Source organism: Serinus canaria, chromosome 1 (assembly GCF_022539315.1).
Source record: "Serinus canaria isolate serCan28SL12 chromosome 1, serCan2020, whole genome shotgun sequence".
In the NCBI taxonomy this organism is placed as follows: domain Eukaryota; kingdom Metazoa; phylum Chordata; class Aves; order Passeriformes; family Fringillidae; genus Serinus; species Serinus canaria.
In genome coordinates this window covers 15,162,197-15,186,400 of record NC_066313.1, presented here as the reverse complement: position 1 = coordinate 15,186,400, position 24,204 = coordinate 15,162,197, and the positions used below count along the sequence as shown (strand labels likewise).

The 24,204-nt window shown below is 40.9% G+C and overlaps 1 protein-coding gene across 11 annotated transcripts in view; it reads right to left on the bottom strand.

Annotated features, from left to right (window-relative positions):
* The window catches only part of EMSY (EMSY transcriptional repressor, BRCA2 interacting), a 41,711-nt gene extending 30,375 nt beyond the window's left edge, over positions 1–11,336 (bottom strand). For 4 of the 11 annotated variants that reach the window (XM_018923957.3, XM_018923967.3, XM_018923960.3 and 1 more), the window contains exons 1-6: positions 11,104–11,336; positions 9,984–10,092; positions 6,495–6,594; positions 5,781–5,855; positions 3,421–3,596; positions 2,022–2,174 (exon numbers count right to left, since the gene is read on the bottom strand). In XM_018923957.3, coding sequence (XP_018779502.1) covers positions 2,022–2,174; positions 3,421–3,596; positions 5,781–5,855; positions 6,495–6,594; positions 9,984–10,053 — 574 coding nt within the window. In that variant the 5' untranslated portion in view covers positions 10,054–10,092; positions 11,104–11,336. Of the gene's footprint in view, positions 1–2,021; positions 2,175–3,420; positions 3,597–5,780; positions 5,856–6,494; positions 6,595–9,978; positions 10,093–11,103 lie in introns of those variants that run through there. The other 7 variants (XM_018923959.3, XM_018923961.3, XM_018923962.3 and 4 more) reach the window with 4 other exon arrangements.
* Positions 11,337–24,204: the final 12,868 nt, after the last annotated feature.

The window sequence follows — 24,204 nt, the reverse complement described above, 5'->3', positions numbered from 1 at the left end:
AATCAATAAATTGATCTATAAAACCAGATTTCAAATCAATAAATTCTATCCTATTCTCAATCAAAATATTCTAATCAATAATTTAATTTACTCTATGCCCCTGAATAAGCCTAGTGGTGACCTCCCTCTATGAAGCAGAGGTTTGATTACATAACTTTAAGGTTTATTATAGGCAGGCTTCTAAGTATTCCTGTGAGTGCACTATAGAAAATTGTAACTATGAGTGCACCATAGAAACTTGTAACTATGGGCACACCACTCATATTGAATGTGTGCAGTCATTTAAAAATCTCAGAACCCATTTAACTCTAAAATCCACATGCAGCTAGCATGTTAGGACACAGTTGTTATTTTGGTGGGGCACCAAGAAATAAAAAAAACTTTGTCTGTGGTCCTCATCCACAAAAAACTCATCAACCAATCCATCAAGACATAAAAACGTAACATTAAATTAGCAGAGCATTATTTTATTTTAAGTACAGCTCATTTGACCTCCTGTTTTCACTGCTGACGTTTTGCAAGAACAGTATTCTTATCATTTCATGTTAGAAATTGCTGTACAAAGTTTTCCACAGACATTTAGCTAAAAGGTAATACAGCTTTGACTGTAACTCACACTTGATAAGTAAGGAAGCAGAGTCATGGAAAGGTTAATGGCTCAATTAGACTGTGACTTGGAAGAGGCTACACCACAGACCAGTGGCAAAGTCCTGACTGTAACTCTGATCTCCAGAATATTCTCCTAAGCAGGTTTGTTAAAATCAATGTGACTGATGTAACATACTCTGAAAGACACACAATTCCTTAAAAAAATAGTCAATAAAAACAGTAACAATAAAATGAAGCACATGAAGTAGGGGAAAAAAATTAAATCTGGGGACAGAAATGAAAATTATCATCCCTGTATCATGTGTCGAGACTTATTTGATACTCATTTTCATGCAGTAATTCAATAAAGTCTACATTAAAATTTTAAGATGTTAAGAATGTTTTCCCCTTAATCTTCAAACTAAATCCAAGTGATTAGTGTATAGATCAAAAAAATGAAAAACCTCAATGTAATGGGTTTCATGGGTTGATAGAGCCATTAACAATGGTCTTTTGCAAGTAACATTATATTTATGTACTAAGTGGCATTTTTGATTAGCTAGAAGCTTGTACAGATGTATATACATAGCATAAAGATAATAATTTTTAATAATTAAATAATTAACTTTTTAAAATTATTACAGGTATACAGAGCAAGCATAAAAATACATTTATCTACCTCTAAATAGCATTTATCTACTATTAATCTTTACTTGTTGTTTTGATAGAATCAAATAAAATGGAAAGAAACATTTTAATAATAAAATAAAACTACCCATGATGAGGGCATATATATGAGAACATAATCTGCTTTTAGAACTAGCTGACTTACTAGCCAAACAAAGATGGGGACACACACACCCTCTGAAGAAAAAAGACTACTTCTAGATTCTATCTCCTGGATTTCCAGATTTAATTACATGAAGATAGGGCTCTGGTAGGAATTCAATGAAGTTTTTGCAGCTGCCAAGGAACAAAAGCTTCACTAAAGACTGACTTCCAGGTAAATCACAAAATGGCCAGACACAGTATGTAAGCATAAACCCCTGCCAAACTGCATCCAAAAAGAAAAAATTTCTATGTCAACTGTGAAAGTGGAAAAGAGGGACCTTTTCTAATTCAACTAAGTGACTACAATGCATTAGATCTCAACAAGATGGATCAGAAATTCACTGATATACAGAAATGTCTATATTTAAATTTCAACATATTTTTCACTTGTACTGGTAGCTTTAGTGCTCCTTGCAGCATTTTGCAGTGAGTGGATTACCCTGAACACTATTTATCTGACAAAGGGAAGCAATAAATTCATTCTCTAGACGAAACGAAGGCACAAAGGCGTTAAATGACTTGCCCAATGTTGGCGTGTTCAATTTGGTCTGTGCCTCAGCCCTTTCTTTCCCTTTTGTTAATCAGTTGCTAGTATCACTTACTTTTGACGTAAACAGTACTTCCACTTGGCAAGACGACTACATTGGAGGCTGGACTGGCAGGTCTGGGGGACTTCACTGTTGCTACACTGCCACTTGGAACAGGGGTAGATGTTGGGGTTGAAGTGGTACTTGTGTAGGAATAGCAAACCACCACTGAAGAGGAGAAAAGACACCTTCCATATAACTGAAGTGTAGAATCCCATTATTCTATCACTATTTTTACTACTGAAATGGAAGCCAAAGACTGGGTTTACTATCTGCGGTTTTGCCTCTGCATTCCTGTTACTGTAGAATACTCCCCAGCTTGAGCTAAGCATGTCCATGAGATTAATGGTCTTCAAAGACAACACAAAAATCTAAACTCCTGTCCTCCCATCCCCAAAAATCTGTGCTGCCAATGTGAAATTTTTTGTATTGATCTTTGTTTTACTTTACAATTTGTTATTTTTAATTTTAGCATTCATTCAATATGTTGATCTTTTTGCTTTTCTGTAAGTGATCACATCTAGACAAGTAACTGATAGAAAAGTGTTATTGCCTCAACAGTACATCAGTTGAAAAAACCAAAATATTCATTCACTAGTGAAGAACTGATTGTGCTAATCAGCTTTTTTAAAACATTGCTTTTAAGTAATAACACAATGATGCAGTACTTCTCACAAAACCAGGATAAAACAGCTTGTTTCAAGAAATGTTACACATTCCCCAGTTGTATGAAGCCTACTTCAAGCCTTCTGAGCCAAGCTAGTTGGAATGTGTACTACCATTATTTAAAAAGCATAGGGAAAGCAGAAAGCAACCTTTTTACTTGTTACCATAGTACATTTAATCTGAAGGAAAAAACTCCAAGTGGTATTTTCTTGATTTTAACCAAAACCTACTTGAATTCTCAAAATAAAACATTCTGAAACAGCTTTCATCACTTACAGAACTTTAAAAAATCTAGCCATTTGTCCAAGTTTTTAAAGTTTACAGAGCTGAAGAAGTTAATCAGTGAATGTCATCGCCTCACAAACTGGGTTCTTTTCATTTTTCAGTTGCTAGAGTGTCAGTAACACAAAGCAGTCAGATTAATGCTGCAGATACCACAAAGGCATCTTTAAAAAAAAGGGGTATTTTATATTTCTGTGAATAATGTTTGGTACGAAATATTTGGATTTCTTTTGTAGGTTCATAGAACGGTTTGGGTTGGAAGGAACTTTAAAGATCACCTAGTTCCAACGCCCTGCCATCAGCAGAGACACCTTCCACTAGACTGGATTGCTCCAAGTCCTGTCCAACCTGGTCTCAAAAAAAAAAATCTTTAATATTTAACTCTTAAAATCTAAGACACCAGTTTCTATAGTGACGTTGTTTTTACATTCCCATAGATTGCAGCAGAGCTCCATCTTTCTCTCACCTTCTTTGTTTCCAGTTTCTGCAGGAACTGGCAGAGATGCATTGTGCTGAATGGCTGCGTTGGCAACAGCGTTGGCGGTGACAGTGAAAGCTGTTTGTGGAACAAGGCGCGGCATCAGTGGCACCAGTCGACGACCTTCTATGGACCACTCAGAAGAGCTGTTTGGTCCAGACATACTAAACAGAAATGCATATTCTGTAAGTATTTCGATGAGTTTCCAAATACTCAGTATCCTATTTGAGTACATTTCTTTTCCAATAAAAGGCAGTTTAAGACACATTAGAGCACTAACACTCAACTTTCTTTATTTCATGAAAGCCCTAGCATTTTTGTTATCTGATATAAAAGCCCTCCCATTTTAAATTGGAAGAGTTGACTCTTCTTTTGTTGTTTTGTTTTACAGAGCTGTTCAAGGGCCAGAGGTGTGTGAATGCCATACTCAAACCCCCCACGTTAGGTTAGCTACTATTCAGTTACTGTACTCTCTACTTCTGGATTATGAAAATACCAAGACACCAAACAGATATCATAAAAGACTATTGCAATGGATTATGTTACAGGGAAAAAACTCTCAGCTTCTAAGGCAAATTTTGTTTCACCTGAATGGAAGAGTTTCTGATCCTTGTTAAAGTAGTCCCAAACAAGGTGACAGAACATGAGATTATTTAAATGCACCCTAAGCATCTTTCTAAACAAAAAGCTGTCTTCTGCTCTAGTTTGTTCTTAACCTCAGTACTTACACCCACGCTAGAATGTTTCATAAAAACACTGTTCTTTATCTAGATGGAGAAATATTTTTGACTGTTTCATATGAGTCATTTGTCAAATCAGCAAAAGCAAAATGGCAAATTATTTTTCAATGCTGTAATGTTTTTAAGCAACTCAACCCATTTAATGTATTAATATATTCTAAAAAATAACTTCTCACATGAAATATTTCAAGCAAGTTGCAGCAAGAGCTACTACAAAGTAGTTGGTAAAATGCAGGGTATCTGCTCTGGCATTAAATCTTGGTATGCTTCAGCATTCCTCATACATATGCATACTGTATAGAGAGAGCTACATAAGCAAAGAAAAAGATATATTTTAAAAACAAAAAATAAAGGGTACAAAAGCTAGCAAAGCAGACTTTCCTAATGAGTTAAGATAATTATGTAAGTCGAATACTATATTACCAACCATAGGAAAAATAAAGAAAATCAGCTTTTCAAAACTGCACCTTGTCTGGATTATAATATTTCATTGAAGTGCAACACCTCAGGACAAACTATTCATGTTCTGCAAAATGCTAAGACTAGAAGTACTACTTAAAAAGAAAACTTGATTCAGGAAAAGAATCTTGATTTGACAACTACATGCTTTTCATTATTCCCCTCATTTATTTAAAGTGGTGTAAGGATGTTGGTGGGTTTTGTTTGGTGAACAGCATACTTCTAAATCTTTAAACTTGAAAATCAAACTTGAAGTCTTTCTACAGCACTAAACCAATATGCTGATTTTGACTAGACTTGGATCAAACAGTTGCTAACTCCAAGTGCCCTGCTATTCATATTACTTCCTTTCTTTCCTCTTCACAACACCAAAGCTACAACAGTCAAACATTAAAAAGTCAACAGCTGTAACACAGAATAAGAAAAAAAAATACAGACACAATGCAGCTCTGTTTAAAGACAGTCCTTGACAATAAGACTATTAAGTAATTACCAAAAATACAAAACCACTTGATCTACTGGTCTTCCACCTCTCAAAATCATGTAGAGCTTGTGAAAGCAAATGCAAGGAGGAACCAGCCCAGCTGATGCCAGCACAGCAGCTGCACCACTGAGAGGGATGGACACTGATGTCATCAGCTTGCTGCAGCTTTTTCTACTCAGACCATTTTTTCCTTTCTATGCTGATACACTTTTGCACTAATCCGCCACCTCTTTTCCTCTCTTTGTCTCTCCTATGTAGTTTTCTCTTTCCTCTTAATACAGCCTTACCAAACTGATTAAAACTAAAAGCAAAACAAATAAACAAACAAAAGCAACATGTTCATCCTACTTAGGAGAATCTCTATTTTTTCCATTCTCTGTTTATTCTGGTCTATCTTACAGAATGGTCTCCATGACAAAAAACTGTTTCTTACATTGTACTTGTACAGTGAATGGGATAGCCTTGGATCCAAAATGTAATGGTACTAAAATAACTGGTTTAGGTCCCTGTATATCTAATACAATAATTCCTTCATCCATACAGTGTTTTAACTACTGGCTCTTTAAACTACCATCAATCATCAAAATTCTACCATTCAGTTAAGGCACAATGGATTTCCCAAAAGGTACTTTTGCAAATCAGTGACAAAATTACTTGGAACTTACTTGTGTGCAATTGTTGTTAGTCGTTCATCATTTACTGCTCTCCGAACTTCAGCACGATGTCGCTCTGTTGAAATACTATTAAAAAAACAATAAAGCAAATCTCTTTAAATCAGAGGAAGACATGATCATTCATCTAAAAACTCCAGCTAAAATTAAACTTATGAATAATTGATCTAAGAGAAGAAAGGGAACAGGACTTTACATTTAAGAGACTGTCACTTAGGCCTTGCTGTCACAGAGAGAACGAATCATATTATTGCTCAAAAATATTACTGAAGCATGAAAAGAACATTCAAAGGGTATCTCTGAAAAACAGCTAGAATCCAACCTCCTAACAAGATCAATATATTTAAAGGATATGGCAGAAAAGATCACACAGGACATGCAGCATTCTTTCTAGAGGTACATTGGGTTCAAAGACCCTGGAGTTCTACCTTGACAAAACCCCAAGCCAGTGTACATTCACAACCTGGCTGTAACCCTTATAACACCCAGTATCCCAAAAAGTACCAAGAAACCAGTAAGGCTTCTACCACTGAAGAATGGTTGTTTTCCTTATTAAAAACTCCAAGGAGAACAGGAATGAAACCTCGGCAACATGGAGAATTACTTCTCCAAATTCAGATTTACATTGTGATCCCAGTGAAAGAAAAAACATGTAACACCTTAAAAGAAAACAGACCATAGTTCCTAGCTTGAAAAGATCAAGGTTACCTAAGCACTTTAGAGAGTTCTCCAAGAAGATCCTTCTTCTCTTTTGTAAGGTCTCCCTGTGCACGTAAGGCACTGATGACACCTGCATAGGCCTCCAGTTCTGAAGAAATAAGAGTGAATAATATTTCCATTTAATGATCACAGCAGAAGGGGGAAAAATGTTGTTTTCCATATTACTGACAGCATTCTAATAATTTTCAAAATCACTAAGAGTAACATATTCAGTGCTATTTCAAAAGAGATTGATGATTTGGAACTCTCTCAGTCAATTACTCTGCAGCATAAAACATTTCTATGAAACAATCCTCATCACAGAGGATTATCTACTTTACAAACCCAAATGAATGTGTCAAGCTCTCTCTGACCTGACAATTCAGGCAAAAAGCTTGAAGAAACTGTTTGGAGAGTAGTTCAGAATTCTCTTCACATGTATCATTATTACAAGTTCTATGGAAAAGCCTGGCTTGGAAAAGAAATACACTACCAAAAGAGCAACTGGTTTTCTTGGAATGCCTTTCCCTAAGCAGCATGGAGAACAACAGCTCTAGTTTGTTAAATATGATCATCATAATCTTTTATGCCTATTTACTTGATATGGTACAACTGCTTGAATCTGAAAGAAATGCAACACAATGAATTAAACCTGCTCAACACAAAATGGAACAATCCAGCTATTCTTAAACATAGAACTACCACAAAGACTAACTTACAAAAATACAACTCTGATTTACCAGAAACGTGTAATTCCAGGTGACTGAGATGTCATGCCAACAGCACTTTAAAAAAATCATAATGTAAAAGGCTACTGATATTTTTGAATTTTTTCCTACTAGACAGGGTGAAGATATATCTAATGCAAATAATGTAGCCTGCTAATTTGGTAAAGAATGACTTGCTGTTCTCAGCTTCACACTGTTTAGGGAAACCCAAAACAAAAATACTCTTGATCCTTACATAGGTGCCTTTCATTTGACACTTCCATTTCATCAGCCAACTCAAACAAGCCCACAACAGATCCCAGCTACCCAAAACCAAGAATAAAAGGTGCAGGCGAAAACCTAACATTGCTGAAGTTTGCTGCAAAAGAAAAGACTGACGCTTTTCTGAAAAGTTTCCATTTAGGATTCCAAAGAGCTAATTTCCAAATGAAATCAAGGAATAGTGCTGAAAAGAAGTTCTGCTCTCCTGTCCCAATTAAGCACATAAAACAAAAAGCAGAGTAATTTTGGTTAACTGTGCAGCCTGCACAGGGATGCTGAGTGACCTACAGAAGCATTTACAGCTTCATTTATAAAACATTCACTAATTAATGCAATGGTTATTACTAATATGAACATTTATTTAGACAATCTTGTTACAATATTCATTATACTAATTATTTTCCTCTGTTAACAACTTAAAGTAATTCTCAGATGCAACCATATATTTATTTATCAAGGGCAAACTTTTTTTTCCTTTTGCATTACAAATAAAGAGCCTCTACACTATATCCGTAAAAGTGCACATTCTGGTCTTTTGGAAGCTAGTAAGGATTACAGAACAGCTGTAATTTCCTCCCCTTTGTGTTTATGCAGCAACACAAAACACATGAATTAGCTAAAATGGGTTTGGCAAGTAAATATCATTATTGTTCGTGTTAGGTGCTATGATCATCACCTCGTTCAGTAATAAACAACACCAGGTCCTGCATACCTCAAGATGCATTTCAGCCTCACCTGCATCCCTGCTTCACTCCTTATGGAATACACCCACTACTGCTGTGCCATTACCCAAATTAGATGTTGGGCTGTGAGCTGGAAAAGCAGGACCCTCTAAAGTAGATGGCTATTGCAGCATGTGACTGTCACACAGCTACTGCTGCCACTGCCTGTGCTCCTTCTACTTCCAGTCCTGTGCTGTGCCTCCTCTCAGCTCACAGAGGCAGTGCCTCAGCCTCATCCTGCTAGCAGGGCCCCCTTGTGGGGACACAGCTCATGCCAGCAAAACAAAAATTATTATTTTTGATTTTTTTTTTTTTCCTTCCTGTCAGCATAGGTTATGTCATTGAAGGAGGTGTAGCTGCAGTTCTGTTTGGCGCAGCTGCACCAGCAAGGTTCTGCCAGCACACCGCTGTTAGCTCGGGTTAAAGTTTTTTTTCCAGGCTTCCAGCCAGCCCAGCCACGTTAATGAAACTTAGTAGCACATATCTGGTCAAAAGCTTTTGGCACTCTGTACTTTCTCCTAGTTTCTGTACTTCTTGAGCCTTGCTTAAGACTTAGGGTTGTCACCTTGACAGTACAGCTTGTTGCAACCTTGTGTGCAACATCTGCCTGACTGTTCCAACGGCAGGCAAATCCCTTATTCCCAACAAATGAAATAAAAAGGGCAAAGGGAGGGAAAATAAGTTCTGACCTCTCAAAAAATAAAGTGGATGGCTCCACCATGTATGAGAACCTTGGCACAGTTAAGAAATAGAGCACACCATCTCTTAGCAGTCAAACAAAATGAGAACAAGAAAAGCTGTCACTTGACAGTCTCAGGAAGTTAGAGGGAGCCTCAACTTTCTTCTTGACATCATCTCCTGGATTATGGTCCTCAGAAGAAACTGAAAAATATAAGGCTTTTTTCTTTTCCCAACTAGTATCATTTAACTGGCAAAGCCCCAAACGCTTAATTACAAATTCAGCCATAAGAATTCAAAACCAACTATGCCGGATCAGACCAAAGGTCTAACAAAAGACTCTCTCCCCCGCAGTAGCCAAAAGCAGATAAGTGAGGTAAGAGCAAATATTTTTATTCCTTTCCAAAACACAGAAGCATCTTTCCTCATACACTAAGATCTACAAGGACAGAGCACAAAAATATCTTCCACTGTCTTGGGCAGGGGCCTCAAATACTGAGCTACATTTGAAACAATGAAAAAGATTCCTGTGGTTATGGCTGTTGAGTGAGGACATAATTTTCCCACTTCACTGACAACCTGTGTAACTGCAAATTACAAACAGCATTTTTTTAAAATCCTGTTTTATGTCTTCACAATAATTACTTCAATACTTGATTCATCCCTTCAGGGACAGTTAAACCAGGATTCCTGTTTTTTGGGGGTGCAAAAAGGTGTCTAATACAGAACTGGGGGAAAAAAAACCAACAATCAAAAACCACAACAAAACAGGAAAAAAAAAAAAACAACCCCAAAGGTTCTCAAAAGTTGTCTTTGAAAATTTTGCTGCACGTTAATAGTGACAAAAAAACCCAGCCCTGCAACAACAACTAGGACATCCAAGAGAGATTCGACCACATCAAAACAATTCTTCTCTACTCATTTTGCTAGGGTTGAGAGTGTCGGCCAAACATAACTTTAAGCCAGCGCTGTCAAACCAATGACACAGGGAAAATGCAGGAAATTACTTGCAAGCTGCCTGTAGACATATTAAAATATTTCATGCAAGCAGCATGAAGGCAAATCTTAAAAGGGCAAAATACAGACCCATAAATTGTATCTTACTGTACCCAGTTTGCGAAGGATCCTCTTGCACTCATCCCTACTGAGGTCCAGAAGAGTAGGCCACACCACAGGCATCCTTCCCTTGTGTCTCTGCTCCCACAGAGCTCAGCCTCGCTGGAAAAGGAATATAAATGCTCAAGCCCATAATTTATTGATTTCCCAAGCCGATTAATGTAAACTCCTCAGCCTGCGCACAACTCCACCGACACTTTCGCTCCCATCCCCGCCCCAATCTTTGTAGTGGCATGAAGGAATTCGGCAGTTTCACAAGAGCATGGACTTCCTATACTCTCTAGCTCAAATGCATCACCCAAGCCTTTTTACAATGTCCTATCTCCTTCTGAAGCCTATTTTTTTCAGGCTGAAACGCTCTCCGAAATGATGTTTAAGTCTCCTCCCTCTCTTTATGCAGAGTACCTATTAAAAGAATTCTTCCAGCGAACCGCACGCTCGCCTTACCCCCGGAGAACGCGTTTTGCGCCAGCCTCTGTTATATGACAGGATGGCAAAAACATCGTGTGTGTAAATTTGCTATCCACATACCAACACCAGCCCCCTCCCCCAAAAAATCACCCAAACACGGGAACACCTCAATCCCAACGCAGCGAGATTCCGTGGGCGGCGGGGAGAGAGGGCGCATCTCCCCGACGCGACGAGGATAATAAAGGAAAAAGAGCAGCCGGAGGCGAGTTGGGCAAGCGGGGCTTGGGCCGGGGAAGGAACAGCACGACAGTGGGGGTAGGAAGGGGTGGGCACCGGGAACAAAAGCCCTGACGCCGCCGCAGCTTCCAGCGTGGGGTCGGAAGGGGGGAGGGTCTCCTACAAGGACGCCCGAAGGCAGCCGCCACCCGGGCATCCCCGCCCGCCCTGCCCGGGCCCTGGGTGCGGGGGACTGGCCGGAGCCAGCGGCGCTGTGTTCCCGCCGGCATCGGGGAAAGAGAGATAGGGAGCGGGCGGCGGCTGGCGCTGCTTCCCCGCATCGGCCGCAGCGGCGGCGCCGACGGGCGGGGGCCGGGGCGCTGCCTTGGGCCCGTAAGGGGCCGGCGGGTCCCCGCCGTCCCGGAAACGGAGCTGCCCCTCTCCCTAAGGCGGACCGCCCCGGGTAGGGCGGGGAGCAGGACCCACCTGCCCGGCCGTGCCCAGTACATCGAAGACTCCGCGACAGCCGCACCCCTCCCCCCCCACCGCTCGCCAGTGCCGGGCTCGGGTTTGTTTAGTGGCGGCGGCGGCGACGGCGTTTACTCGGGCCAAGATGGCGGACGAGCGCGCTACGCATGCGCAAGTGCCGCGAGGTACGCTAGGAATTGTAGTCTCGGCCGCCTCTCTGCCGTGAGGAGCTAGAAGAAACGGGTGCCAAGATGGTCCCTCGAATACACTGCGCCTGCGCATTGACGAGGAGCATGCTGGGAACGATAGTTCTCTCCGTGTTGACGCGTGGGAAGCGGCGCCAGCCGTCCCGCCGTGGCTTGGCGGGCGGGTACGGGCAACCGGAAGGGACAAAATACGTTTCGCATTCTCTGCCCGGGCTGGGGCGCGCTAGCGCGGTTCGAACGCAGCCACGTACCGCAGAACTCTAGGAAATAACAGCTGGCCACCACTCCTGGACCGAAATATGGCAGGGGAGAACATCACCCCGACGCCATTTGGCTCTCTGCAGTTTTCTAACTTAAAACGGACGCAGGTGGCGCGCGGGGCTGCAGCGAATCGCCTGCAGGGAACAATAATGGAATAAATTCCGCCCCTACAGCCCCGTCACAGCCGCTCCAGGTGTCTCTGTTCCCCCGAGCACAGCAGCCACCTGGACCTTGTGAAAAATGCATATTTTATCATTGGCTTTTCGCAAATATTAAAATGAATATTATATGTGTTATGTTAGAAAGTTATGCTGTATTAATTTTCTTAAGTAGCGTGTTAACTAGAGTTTTAGGTTATAACATAATGTTAAAATAAAAACTAGGCTATGTAAGATACTTTTTTTAAAGAAACAACTCGCACCGAGACGGCAGCCACAGGATACCTAAATCTTTCAGAGAAAGAGAATTTATTGCCCCATTATCAGAAGAAATTAACTTCTTCCTGCCTCGCTCAGCTCTGAAGACGCCGTTAGGATTCAGAGGAAGAAGCTGACACTGACCAGACAGAATCCTGTGTTTGAATGGAATTTATGCATCATGTATGAGGTGTATGAATATGGAATGGGCTGTTGTTTTTAAGGGGTAATCCTCTGTTAACGGGTGTCCTTTTCGGGCTTATGCTGCCCAGAAAAAGGTACCCGGACTGTCTGTAACTCTCTGTTTCTATTGTCTCATATTGTCCTAATCCAAATTGTCCAAATTATTATTACTCTAATTACATTGCTATTTTTATAACCATTTTATTACTGTTAAATTTTTAAAATTTTAAAAAGAAGTGATTGGCGTTTTTCACAACCCCAACACTACGACTGCCAGTGTCAGAGCCGGCCTGGCCGCTGTCTTGGGTATCACAGTGATTATAATTTGTTTTCCTGAAGTTTTCCATGAAAAGCATTAAATTGTATCTGTTTGAAAATCCTCGAGTCAAATTAGAAATAGAAAATAAAATGTCTCGGGTGCAGCTGAAGAGTAATGCATCCAGTTGTGGCTGCATAACTATAGAAAGTATAAAAGAATCCGATCCATAAGACTGCCTGCAAGGAAATAGCTGAAAAATCACACCCAGCTCCCTTCAGGGTGAGGCTTGCTCCTGGCTCACTATCAGGGCTCAGGGGTTTTGCTGCAGGCACTTTTTCCTGGTCTTGGATGCGTTCTGGACATGGGCCCTTGGGGCCAGGCAGTTTGGTGAAGAGGCTCCTCGTTCTGCTCTCTCCTAGAAAATCGTGTACTACACTTTGCTTTTAGAATGCCAGAAACAGCTGCACCTTTGCTGAGGAGGATGGATGGTGTGCACTGAATGGTAACACCTGTTTCCAGCAGATCCGGAAGGGCTGCTTTTTCCATCTCCCTATAGATAGTGTGAAAAATGCCAATCAGTTCTTTTTACAATTTTAAAAGTTTAATGATAATAAAATGGTTATAAAAATAGCAATACAATTAGAGTAATATTAATTTGGACAATTTGGATTAGGACAATATGAGATAATAAAAACAAAGTTATGGATGTCCGGGTACCTTTTTCTGGGCAGCATAAGCATGAAAAAGGACACACGATTAACAGGGGATTAACCCTTAATAACAACAGCCCATTGCATATTCATACACCTCATACAGGATGCATAAATTCAAACAAAGGATTCTGTTTGGTCAGTGTCAACTTCTTCCTCTGAATCCTAACTTCTTCACAAGACACCTGAACAGAGGTGGGAAGAAGTTCGTTTCTTCTGATAATGGGGCAATAAATTCTCTTTCTCTGAAAGATTTAGATGTCCTGTGGCTGCTATTTCACTGCGATTCCTTTCTTCAAAAAAGCATAGCATAGTTTCTATTTTAACATTATGTTATAACCTAAAACTCTATTTAACACACTACTAAGAAAATTAATGCAGCATAATTTTCTGACATAACACATATAATATTCATTTTAATATTTGTGAAAGCCAATCATAAAATACTCATTTTTCACAGATAGAAATGTTTCTTCCCTTTTATCACTGGTGAATGTTTTCTCACTTGCCGTTTCCTATTATTCTTCGCAGCGGTATAAATCTCAAGGACTTGAAAACAATTATGCTGAACAGTACAAGACAGCTAGAAATTTCTTTTCTCCTTTTAATGCCTTCCTAAACAAGAATGAGCTGAAGGCAAGCAGCATCATCTTTGCATAATATTGCCTAATAAATGTCCTAAGATTTGTACAAATTGGAAGATGCAGGTTTGTGCCAAAAATTTGAGTTTTCCTTTCCATGTCAGAGACTTCACTGGAAAGGAAATCACATATTCTGTGATTTCCACAAATCTGGAAATTACAGAATCCCAGCATAGCTTGGGCTGGAAATGACCTTAAAGCTCATCCAAACTCCTACTTTCTACTAGACCAGGTGGCTCAAGATGTGTCTTTTAGTCAGACTAGTCTGGCCAGCAGGAAAAGGCAAGGACAACCTCACCACTTACCAGACTATAACCTTTTTGAGATTTATTCAGAATTTGTAATTATGATGCTCTAGCAGAGTGTGAGTTTTATTGCACCCAAGTTGTTTTAACAGCCAGCCCTGATATTTGTAGAATAAATTATTTCATGAACAGAAATGTCCAAACCTGCCTTCTTAAAGGAAACTTATCTGCTAAGATCCAGATTTTAGCTGGATGGTATGTTTGAGTTTGTGTGTTTATGGAAGTGCTCTCAGAGTGGAATCACTGCTAATGATGCAGCTCATAAGGAGCAGAAATACCTTTTTCACACTTGCTTAAACTTAATTAGATTTATTTTGTATTTGTTTTCGATCTTTAATTTTTTTTCCCGACATGGATGAAAGTAGCCAAGAGAATCAAAAGTTATTGTGGGTAAGGTGGCCAGACACACACTGGTGCTCACATATGTTTGTATGTATGTATTCAAGAAAATGGTTTCTGCTTCATTTCCTTTAGCACACAGAGCAGAAAAGTGATGTAAAAAGTGAGTCTGTTATGTATGGATGAAATGTCTGAAGCTGTGATTGCTGCATTTCTACAGATGTCCTCAGATGATTTCCAAGAATATTTATTTTTATTAAGGATGAAGACCCAGACTTGGAGATGTATGAAAGGTTCAGAAAGTCCGAAAACCAAATTTTCCTTGTAGTTCAAGCTGTGATGTTACCATTTACTTCAGACTAGCCTACAATCAATTCTCCATTACCCAGAAAAAATGGGAGGGCTGAGATAGCATAGTCAAAGTAAAAATGCCCAAAGCACATAAATAATGAGTCCTGAAAAGCATAAAAAGCCAGAGCTCTGCAGTGGTTAATCAGCTTGGATCAATAACCAAGATTGTCCAAACAGATTCACCAGAACTAGCCCCAAAGCCAGCAAGGTCTGGTCAGGAGGGTCTTCTCTAGTCAAATCCCACATCACATAACCAGTCCAAGAACAGCACAGATCTTTCTGTAAAACTGAGCTAGGGTTGTCTGAATTCAGAATGACTGCACACAGGCAGCTCAGATCTCCTAGCCTAATCCGAGAGACTGAGACTTGACAGCATTTCTTTACGTCTGATGATCAAAATATCAAGTGTTCCAGTTACAGACTAAAAACATAATAAGAAAAAAAATACAATATGGTTTAGGCTTACTTCATTAATACAGAAACATGGCTAAATGTCCCACATTTGGTCAGTAAACTCATATAAAATAAATGAGGTCATTGTAGGTAAAGGAAGAAAATGCAGTGTGAAAATGCCAGCATTTTTTTAGCTTTTGATGCCTCACAGGTACGAATAATTTTTTCTTTTCTCATTACCTACATCCTTGCTCTCTGAGTCATCATTTAAGGAGGACCAAAATTACAGAGCACTTTCTGAGTGTCCAGACAGTAAAACAAGAAACAGAATTGTTGACAGCACCATTTTGTCATCTTTCCTAAGGAAGCAAAGCTCAACAGTCTAAAAAAGCCTCAAGGTGAAATTATTTTGTCAGTCAAGGGGAGTTAAGAACTCAAATGATCAAATCTGATGGTGACCTGATGAGCAACACTCTTCAAGTTGTTCTGATCTCTCTTATGCCTTCATTTCCCACTTTTATAATGCATTTGATAAACTAACAGCAGACAATGATATATAACAGCTAGGCATTATGTGTAGGGTGCTGAGGCCCTGGCTCAGGTTGCCCAGAGAAGCTGTGGTTACCCTGTCCCTAGCAGTGCTCAAGGCCGAGTTGGACAGGACTTGTACCAGCCTGGTCTAGTGGAAGGTGTCCTTGCCCATGGCAGAGGGCTGTAACCAGGACATCTTTTAGGTCCCTTCCAACCAAAACCACTCCAGGATTCCATGATTAATTTTATAAAAGCATGCTGCTGAGTATTCTTTTTAAGAATTTGCTCAATTATATACATTTAAACAAAATCTGTTCCTCCTTTCAGAAAGAGAAAGAAATGACCATCAATCTCTACTACTTTTTGTTATGTTCTCTACAACCCAACAATTTCAGATTCCCCATTGGCTTAAGTAATATGAATCTCATAAATAACACACACTGGTCTAATTAATCACACTTTTTGGGTGCTAATAGAATATTCTGTCTCACCACACTTATTTTTGTCCCCAAAGACAACGGAAGAGAGAAGGAAGTAAGCTTGGAAGCCTCAGCTGTGAGATGGCCCAAGGAAGAGCTCTGATTTTCCCAGAGAGGTGATTTGTATGCAGCTCAGGGCACCAGGACAAAGCTGTGTTTCTCAGCTCTTTAGGAGCTCATGGGAAATGAGTGCAGCAGCCTCGCTGTAGTTCTCGCTGGGTTATTAACTGCATCTCCCCTCACATCATTACAACCTGATTGATACAGGCTCTGCAATAATCCCTTTTCTTCAGAACAGCTTTTCATGGGTAGAAGAGAGGTGCTTCAGCTTGGGAACCAGGCACAGCTATGACAGCTGCTGCTTTTATGAGGTAAACAGTGAATTTCCAGCTTCCAAGAGACTTATGCTAGTAATTTTAAAAGTAGAATTGGAAAATCAAGGGAAAAAAATGTATTTGTTTTGGTCTGCCAGCAATTGAGAAAGAAGTAGAAAAAAATCCACTATGCTTTTGATACTAAGATGAATGTAACATTGTAGATTATTTCAAATTTTAGGGAATTTAAGGATAGTTTAAAGTATCTTCCATGTCTTGCATAAGAGAGAAATAGACTAGGTTCTGAAATAAGTTAAATTATTTCTTGGCCTTTTTTTTTTTTCCCCAGTGGCTTAATCAATGGAGTTTCCACTTATCCTAATAGGTTATTCAGTGACTCAATACATTTTCCTGACATGAGCATCTCTATTTTAATGTCATTCTTCTTCCCTCAGACCATTGCTAATCTCTCTTCCTCCTCAAACACTTTCCCATCACATGTTTCCTCCTGGCTAAGAGAAAAGCAGAAGCCTCAACAATTTCTAGGTGCTGGCTGCTTGAAGAGGAGCTTTTTATACACAGCCTTGTCAGACAGATTGTCAGCCAGGACTATTTGTATTTAAATTCACAAAGATATTTCAACTAATTTTAGTAAAGATAGCTTTGTGTTCCCAATCAATAGATATTCCCCCCTCTATTGTAATTAAAACATATTCTATTCATCAAATGCTTTTGTTTTACAAATCCTAACAGCTTCTGAGCTGTTTCAGCAAGTATTAAAAATGCATCAAAATGCCACTGTGTATCGAGTTAAGCATTGTATTTAAACACTTTGCTACACTGAGGCAAAAATCAACAACATAACCTCAGCCAATGAAAAAAATCACTTGCGACATTTTGCAACATATCAAAGCAGGAATTAAACCTGGTGCCCTCTGCAATCTTGGGAGGCAGATGAAAACCTCCATCCTCTTTGTGGCTTGCTGTATTGGCAAAGAACATATAAACTTGCTTGCCCAGAACAGGAAACTAAGGAATGGAGCAAAGTATTGAAGTTATTGCTCCACTGAGCCGCTTGAGTCCTTATCTACAGCCACATATGTGTTATACAAACGCTGGGTATCTCTAACAAGCTTCTCCCATTCAAAGAACATATACCCCAGATCAGCAATTAACAGAATTCAGTCACACTAGGAGCCAATTTGCACTGTATTTTAGGGAAGTTTTGCATTTTCTTTTTCAAGCTGCACTTTTAACCCATCAACAGACCGTCTATCGCTTTAAAGTTCAAATCAACTCACAAACAAATTACTTTCTCATGATTTTGACCAATTATTTTTACAAGGCTGAGTATGCTATAAATACTGAGGAAGGAAGTGAATATTAAAAATTATAGAATCCTAATATAAGTATTAGAAATTATATTGATCCTGGAACATTTTGCAAATTAAAGCTTAAACTTACAGTATTCTTGTAGGGTGACAATAGCAACAGAAAAGCAAGCTGGTGCTGCATTTGCAAACCAGAAACTAGCATTATTATCACTGATGAAGTTTTCAGTGAAATTTTGGGCAAAGTCCATGTAGTTTAAGAGGTTGATAATACCACTGGGGATGAGCAAAGCTTGTACAGACAAATAAAGACAACCCTGTGCAGGGGCAACAAATAGGGAAAAGAGGAGTCAGACTCTCACTCCTAACTCCTTCATGGTGGTGTAACCTGCAGCACAGCACGGGGTGGGGAGTCTGTGATCTTGTGCTGGCTGGAACTTCAGAAGCTGCAGCAGCTCCAGTGGAAGCTCAGACTAAGAGAAGCTTCTTGGAATTTAGAAGGCTGCTTCCCTCTGCAGCAGGGAAGTAGCTGTCAGCCAGAATACACAGCTGAGTAAAAAGAGTAAGAAGTAGAACAGACAGCCTGTGCACTAAACCATGTTTTTTGGGCAGATCTTCACATCAAAGTTCAGTGCTGCAAAGACAATGGCTGGCTGGGTTTCCTCATATTGAGGATCTGATATGAGAACACATATGAAACTCACCATTCTTTGAATCAGAACCATAAAAAGAAAAAAAATATCCCAGTGAAACAGGAAAAATGCGATGGAAATTTGGTTTGACAACCTTTTAATATCAGCACAGAGATTGTTAACTTTAATTTGCAAAAAGCTAACCTCAAAGGAGGAACTGTGATGCTGCGTCACTGTAACTTAGGGTAGGAGTTAAGTTGCATGCTGGTCACTAGTATTGCTTACTCAGCCTGAATTCACCTGTCCCCAGAGGTCTGATACACCACTTGCAGGACTTGGTTATTCCCTACCTTTGCCTCCCAGTTCTTCAGAACAGGAGGTACTTAGGAATAAAAAGAGGATATATCATCTTTGGAAGGAGGGTCAGGTCTCCCAGGAAGTACTTAAGGGGGTTGCTAGGGCATGTAGGAAAAAAATTAGGGAGGCCAAAGCTCAGTCTGAACTTAATTTGGCAACTTTTGTAAAGAATAATAAAAAATGTTTTTACAAATATATTAACAGCAAAAGGAAGGATAAGACCGACCTCTGTTCTCTGCTGTATACAGGAGGAAACCTAGTAACTGCAGAAGAGGAGAAGGCAGAAGTACTGAACATCTTTTCCTCAGACTTCAGTGAGAAGACAGCTTGTCCTCAGGACAGCTGTCCTCCTGGGCTGGTAGATGGTGTCAGGGAGCAGAATGGTCCCCCTGTTATCCAGGAGGAGGCAGTCAGAGAACTGCTGAGCCACTTGGATGTTCATAAATCCATGGGACCAGATGGATCCATCCCAGGGTGATGAGGGAGCTGGCAGATGAGCCTGTGAAGCCGCTCTCCATCATTTACCAGCAGTCCTGGCTCACTGGGGAGGTTCCAGAGGACTGGAAGCTGGCCAGTGTGATGCCCATTCACAAGGGTGGGAAGGAGGATCCTGTAATCCTAATTATAGGTCAGTGAGCCTGACCTCAGTACCTGGTAAGGAACAAATTGTACTGAGTGTCATCACACAGCACTTGCAGGATGGCCAGGGAATCAGACCCAGCCAGCAGGGGTTCAGGAGGGGTAGGTCGTGTTTGACCAACCTGATCTCCTTTTATGACCAAGTGACCCACCTGGTGGATGCAGGAAAGGCTGTGGATGTTGTGTACCTGGGTTTCAGCAAGGCCTTTGACACTGTCTCCCACAGCACACTCCTGGAAAAGCTGGCAGCCCAGGGCTTGGACAGGGCACTCTGTGCTGGGTTAGGAACTGGCTGGATGGCCGGCCCAGAGTGGTGGTGAACGGTGCTGCATCCAGCTGGGGCCAGTCACCAGTGGTGTCCTCAGGGGTCAGAGCTGGGGCCAGTTCTGTTCAATGTTTTTATTGATCACATGGATGAGGGATTGAGTCCTTCATTGGTAAATTTGCAGATGAGACCAAGCTGGGAGTGTGTGTCAATCTGTTGGAAGGTAGGATGGCTCTGCAGAGAGAGCTGGAACAATTGGATGGATGGGTAGAGTCCAGTGGGATGAAGTCTAGTAAGTCCAGGTGCTGAGTCCTGCATTTTGGCCACAATAACCCCCGGCAGCACTATAGGCTGGGGACAGAGTGGCTGGACAGTGCCCAGGCAGAAAGGGACCTGGGGGTACTGGCTGACATGGACATGAGCCAGCAGTGTGCCCTGGGGGCCAAGAAGGCCAATGGCTCCCCTGGCCTGTGTCAGGAACAGTGTGGCCAGCAGGAGCAGGGAGGTCATTCTTCCCCTGTACCTGGCACAGGTGAGGCCACACCTTGAGTGCTGTGTCCAGCTCTGGCCCCTCAGTTTGGGAAGGACCTGGAGACGCTGGAGCGCGTCCAGAGGAGGCAACGAGGCTGGAGAGGGGCTTGGAACACAAACCTGTGAGGAATGACTGAGGGAGCTGGGGGTGTTTAGCCTGGAGAAAAGGAGACTCAGGGGTGACCTTGTCACTCTACAACTTCTGGAAAGGTGGCTGTACCAGGTGGGGGTTGGTCTCTCTCGCCAGGCAGCAACTGACAGAACGAGAGGTCACAGTCTTAAGCTGTGCCAAGGAAATATAGATTTTCACGCAAAGGGTCATGAAGTACTGGAATGGCCTGCCTGGGGAGGTGGTGGAGTCACCATCCCTGGATGTGTTTAAAAAAACTGGATGTGGCACTTGGTGCCATGGTTTAGTTGAGGTGTTAGGGAATGGGTTGGACTCGATCCTGAAGGTCTCTTCCAACCTAGTGGTTCTGTGATCTGTAAACCCTGTGGACAGAGGTATCTTGGGGTTCACAGAGTTATAGTGAATAGATACTTCTGGATGCAAATCTACAAAACTAGCTCAGTGGGATTAACCTGATGTCCATTTAGTTCTTGACACTCGGGTTATCCCAACAGCAGGGCTGTAAGGCTTGGAAGAGAAATGGAGCAGTAAAAAGAACCATGGAAGCATTTCAGACTTTAAATATTCTCTTGCAAATAAATTTTTCATAGCAGGAAACCTGCAGGAGTACACTGTCACACAGTACTCTCAGAAAATTAAGGCATATCAATTTTCACCTTTGGAAAGAGACATGGAGTCCATCTCCAGAAGCAAACATTAAAAGTTATTTTATACCCACTATTATGTGAAAGAAAATCCTGTATTTAAGATACAATTAACTTTTGAAGACACAGAGAAAAGCAACACTAACACACAAAATTCCTTTAAGAATAATTTATCAGAATACAGATTATATGTTCAACACTAATACAGTATATAATCCCTGTTAAATGTTCTATAGACACACTTGGAAACATACTGTGAATACCACTTGAATAATCAAGAGGATTATTTAAAATATATATGTACACTTCAGAGGCTACTGTGCAGGAAGAACAGTTTCAGGGATTTCTGCACTCTTTACAAAAGATCATTTTTGAAATTTCCAAGTAAGTAATAATGTTAACTAATTTTTATTTTTAAGGAAAGTGCTTCTAGTATTACTACTGGGTTCTGAAAACTATTAAGTCTATTTTCTTTCCATTATGTAGAAAGCACTTAAGAACAAGTCTCCACATAAAAACCACCATCCAGCAGACCTCAGTAAGTCCACTTTATAAACAAGTCCTTGCCTTCATTTCATTTCTTTAGGATAGCTCCTATGCAAATATATACATATCTAGAAGGTAACAGCCATAACACACTTGTATAGTGCTTCAAATGATACAACCAGGATTAACGGAGACTTTGGTCAGAAGTGGCAGCTCAGAAAAATGTGCAATGGCTAATTTCATTTTAATACTGCCATTCTGGCCTGGCTTGCTCAGAGCCCCACGAAGGAGTTTAGCATGCAAGTACTCCTGTTTCGTAAAGCAATTTGGAGGAGAAAAGGTCTTTCAATATCGGGCAGAACATCCAATTTTCTTATTAGTTATGTAAGAAGTAATTTTTTTCCTGCTGAAACAGATTTTCAGTGTTTTAAATTCACTCTAAAATTATGCAATCATGCTCCTATACTATTACTACAATTGAAAATGATCCTGCTCTCTTTTTTTTTTTTTTGGGCTTCCTTGTATCAGCATGAACATTTATGCAACCTGCACCACAGATCAGATGGCATTTATCTGGACTAAATCTAACCTGAGTTTATTTTAAAAAAGATTACTTATCTGATTAACTCATTTATACAGTTCAGTGTCCATGAGTGTTGGTGACTGCCAAGTAAAGTAAAAGCAATGGGGTGCAGCAGTTATCTTTAGCATTAGCTTAAATGACTACTCAAAACTACTTCAGCTACATACCCAAGGTAGAATTCAGGCGAACAATTAATGCCAAAAAACCAGATGTTATTATGATTGGAGCACTTGATGACAAGACTTCCTCATGTAAAAGCTTTAATCCTGCTCATAATAAACAAATAAAGCTTAAAATATTTGTAGCTCAAAAGGAATCAATAAGTAGGGGTTTTTGTTATTTTTCCTTTTGAAAACTTATACTTTTGACCATTTCATGTCTTTGGATTGTCATTCCTAGAGCCCAGCATATCTCCAGAACAGTAGGACTTTTTATGTTAAGATACATAAAGGATGTATCACAGCTGAATTCTTAAAACTACCTGAAACAATCATCACTTGCCATCAGCATTTGTAATTTCACAGGTGCTCTACCTACTTTTAAACAGGACATATTTGGTGAGGGAGCCCTTACCCACTTCCTACCATCCAGTTTTCTGTATCCTGTTTTTTTTCTAAGCTGTAATTTATTTTTTCCTAATAATGGCTTCTGACCAGTACAACCTCTATCTAATTATTTCATTACTTGAAAAGCTTGTGGCTTTTACCATTATTTCTTCAACTGCCTGAAAGGAGGTTTAGGCAGGTGGGGATTAGCCTCTTCTCCCAGGCAACCAGTGACAGGATGAGAAGCCAGGGTCTTAAGCTGTGCCAGGGAAGTTTAGGTTGTACATCTATGAATTTTCTTCATAGAAAGGGTGATTAGACATTGGAAGGGTCTGACAAGGGAGGTGGTAAGAGTCACCATCCCTGGAGATGTTTAAGGAAAGCCTGGATGTGCTCTGGTCTAGTTGACAAGGTTATGATCCCTCATAGGCTGGACTCAATGATTGCAGAAGTCTTTTCCAACCCAATTGATTCAGTGATTCTGCGTGGGATTATCCATCAGGCTGCAGAGTAACAACATCCTCCTAGAACCAAACAAAGAAAATAAAACAAGAGAACACCATTACGACCTGGATGTCCACCCTATGCCTCGTTTTAAAGCAGACACAGTGTAGCATATACACAGTTGGGAAGCAGCTCCAGGCAAAGGCACACCAGCCCTGCTCTGCTCCATGCACCTCTCTGTGAGTTTCCTCAGGGAGGGAAACTAAGGAAAACTTAGCCATAAATGATCAGAACTGTAACAATGAGGTTGGCTGGCTGGCTGGAGACCTGTGCCTGGTGACCAGGAGCTGTGAGCAAAGAGAGGGGGGAAACTGGTTGTGGAGTTAATGGGGGAATGGGAGGTACTGTGCTTGGAGAGTGGGGGTTAGATAACAAAACTGTGTAGGGCTGCAAATACATGAATGAAGAAAAAGGGATAATGTGGCAGGAGAGACCAGGGAGACCAGGCTAACATGAGTAAGTAGAACTGGCGAAGAAAGAGCTGTGGAGGAGAGAAAAGTGCTTGTCTGTACAAAAAATGTTATGATCCCCCTCCTACACTGAGTTTGGAGTGGCCACAGTGTAACACACGCACGCTGTAACATGTGCACGCACACTTGGTGTCACACATGAGCACATGGCATCACATGTGTATAGAGCAACACACGCGCGTGCTGTAACACATGTGTGGCGTTACACGCATGGGGTAACAAGTATGCACACGGCGTAACACACACACACACCCACACCCACACACACCCACACACAGAGGGTGAAACACACACACGAGGTAGCATGCATGGTGTAACAAATATGCACACGCCATAACAGACACGCATGGTGTGATGGACACACGCACGGTGTAAGTGACACACACACGGTTAACATGCACGCGGTGTCATGGACACAGGCGCAGTGTAAGTGACACAAGCACGGTGTGATGCACATGCCTGGTTAACACATGCACGGTGTGACAGACACACGCGGTTAACACACATGGTTAACACACGCACGGTGTGATGGACACATGCACGGTGTGTGACAGACACATGCATGGTGTGATGGACACACTCGGTTTAACACACACACGGTGTGTGATGGACAC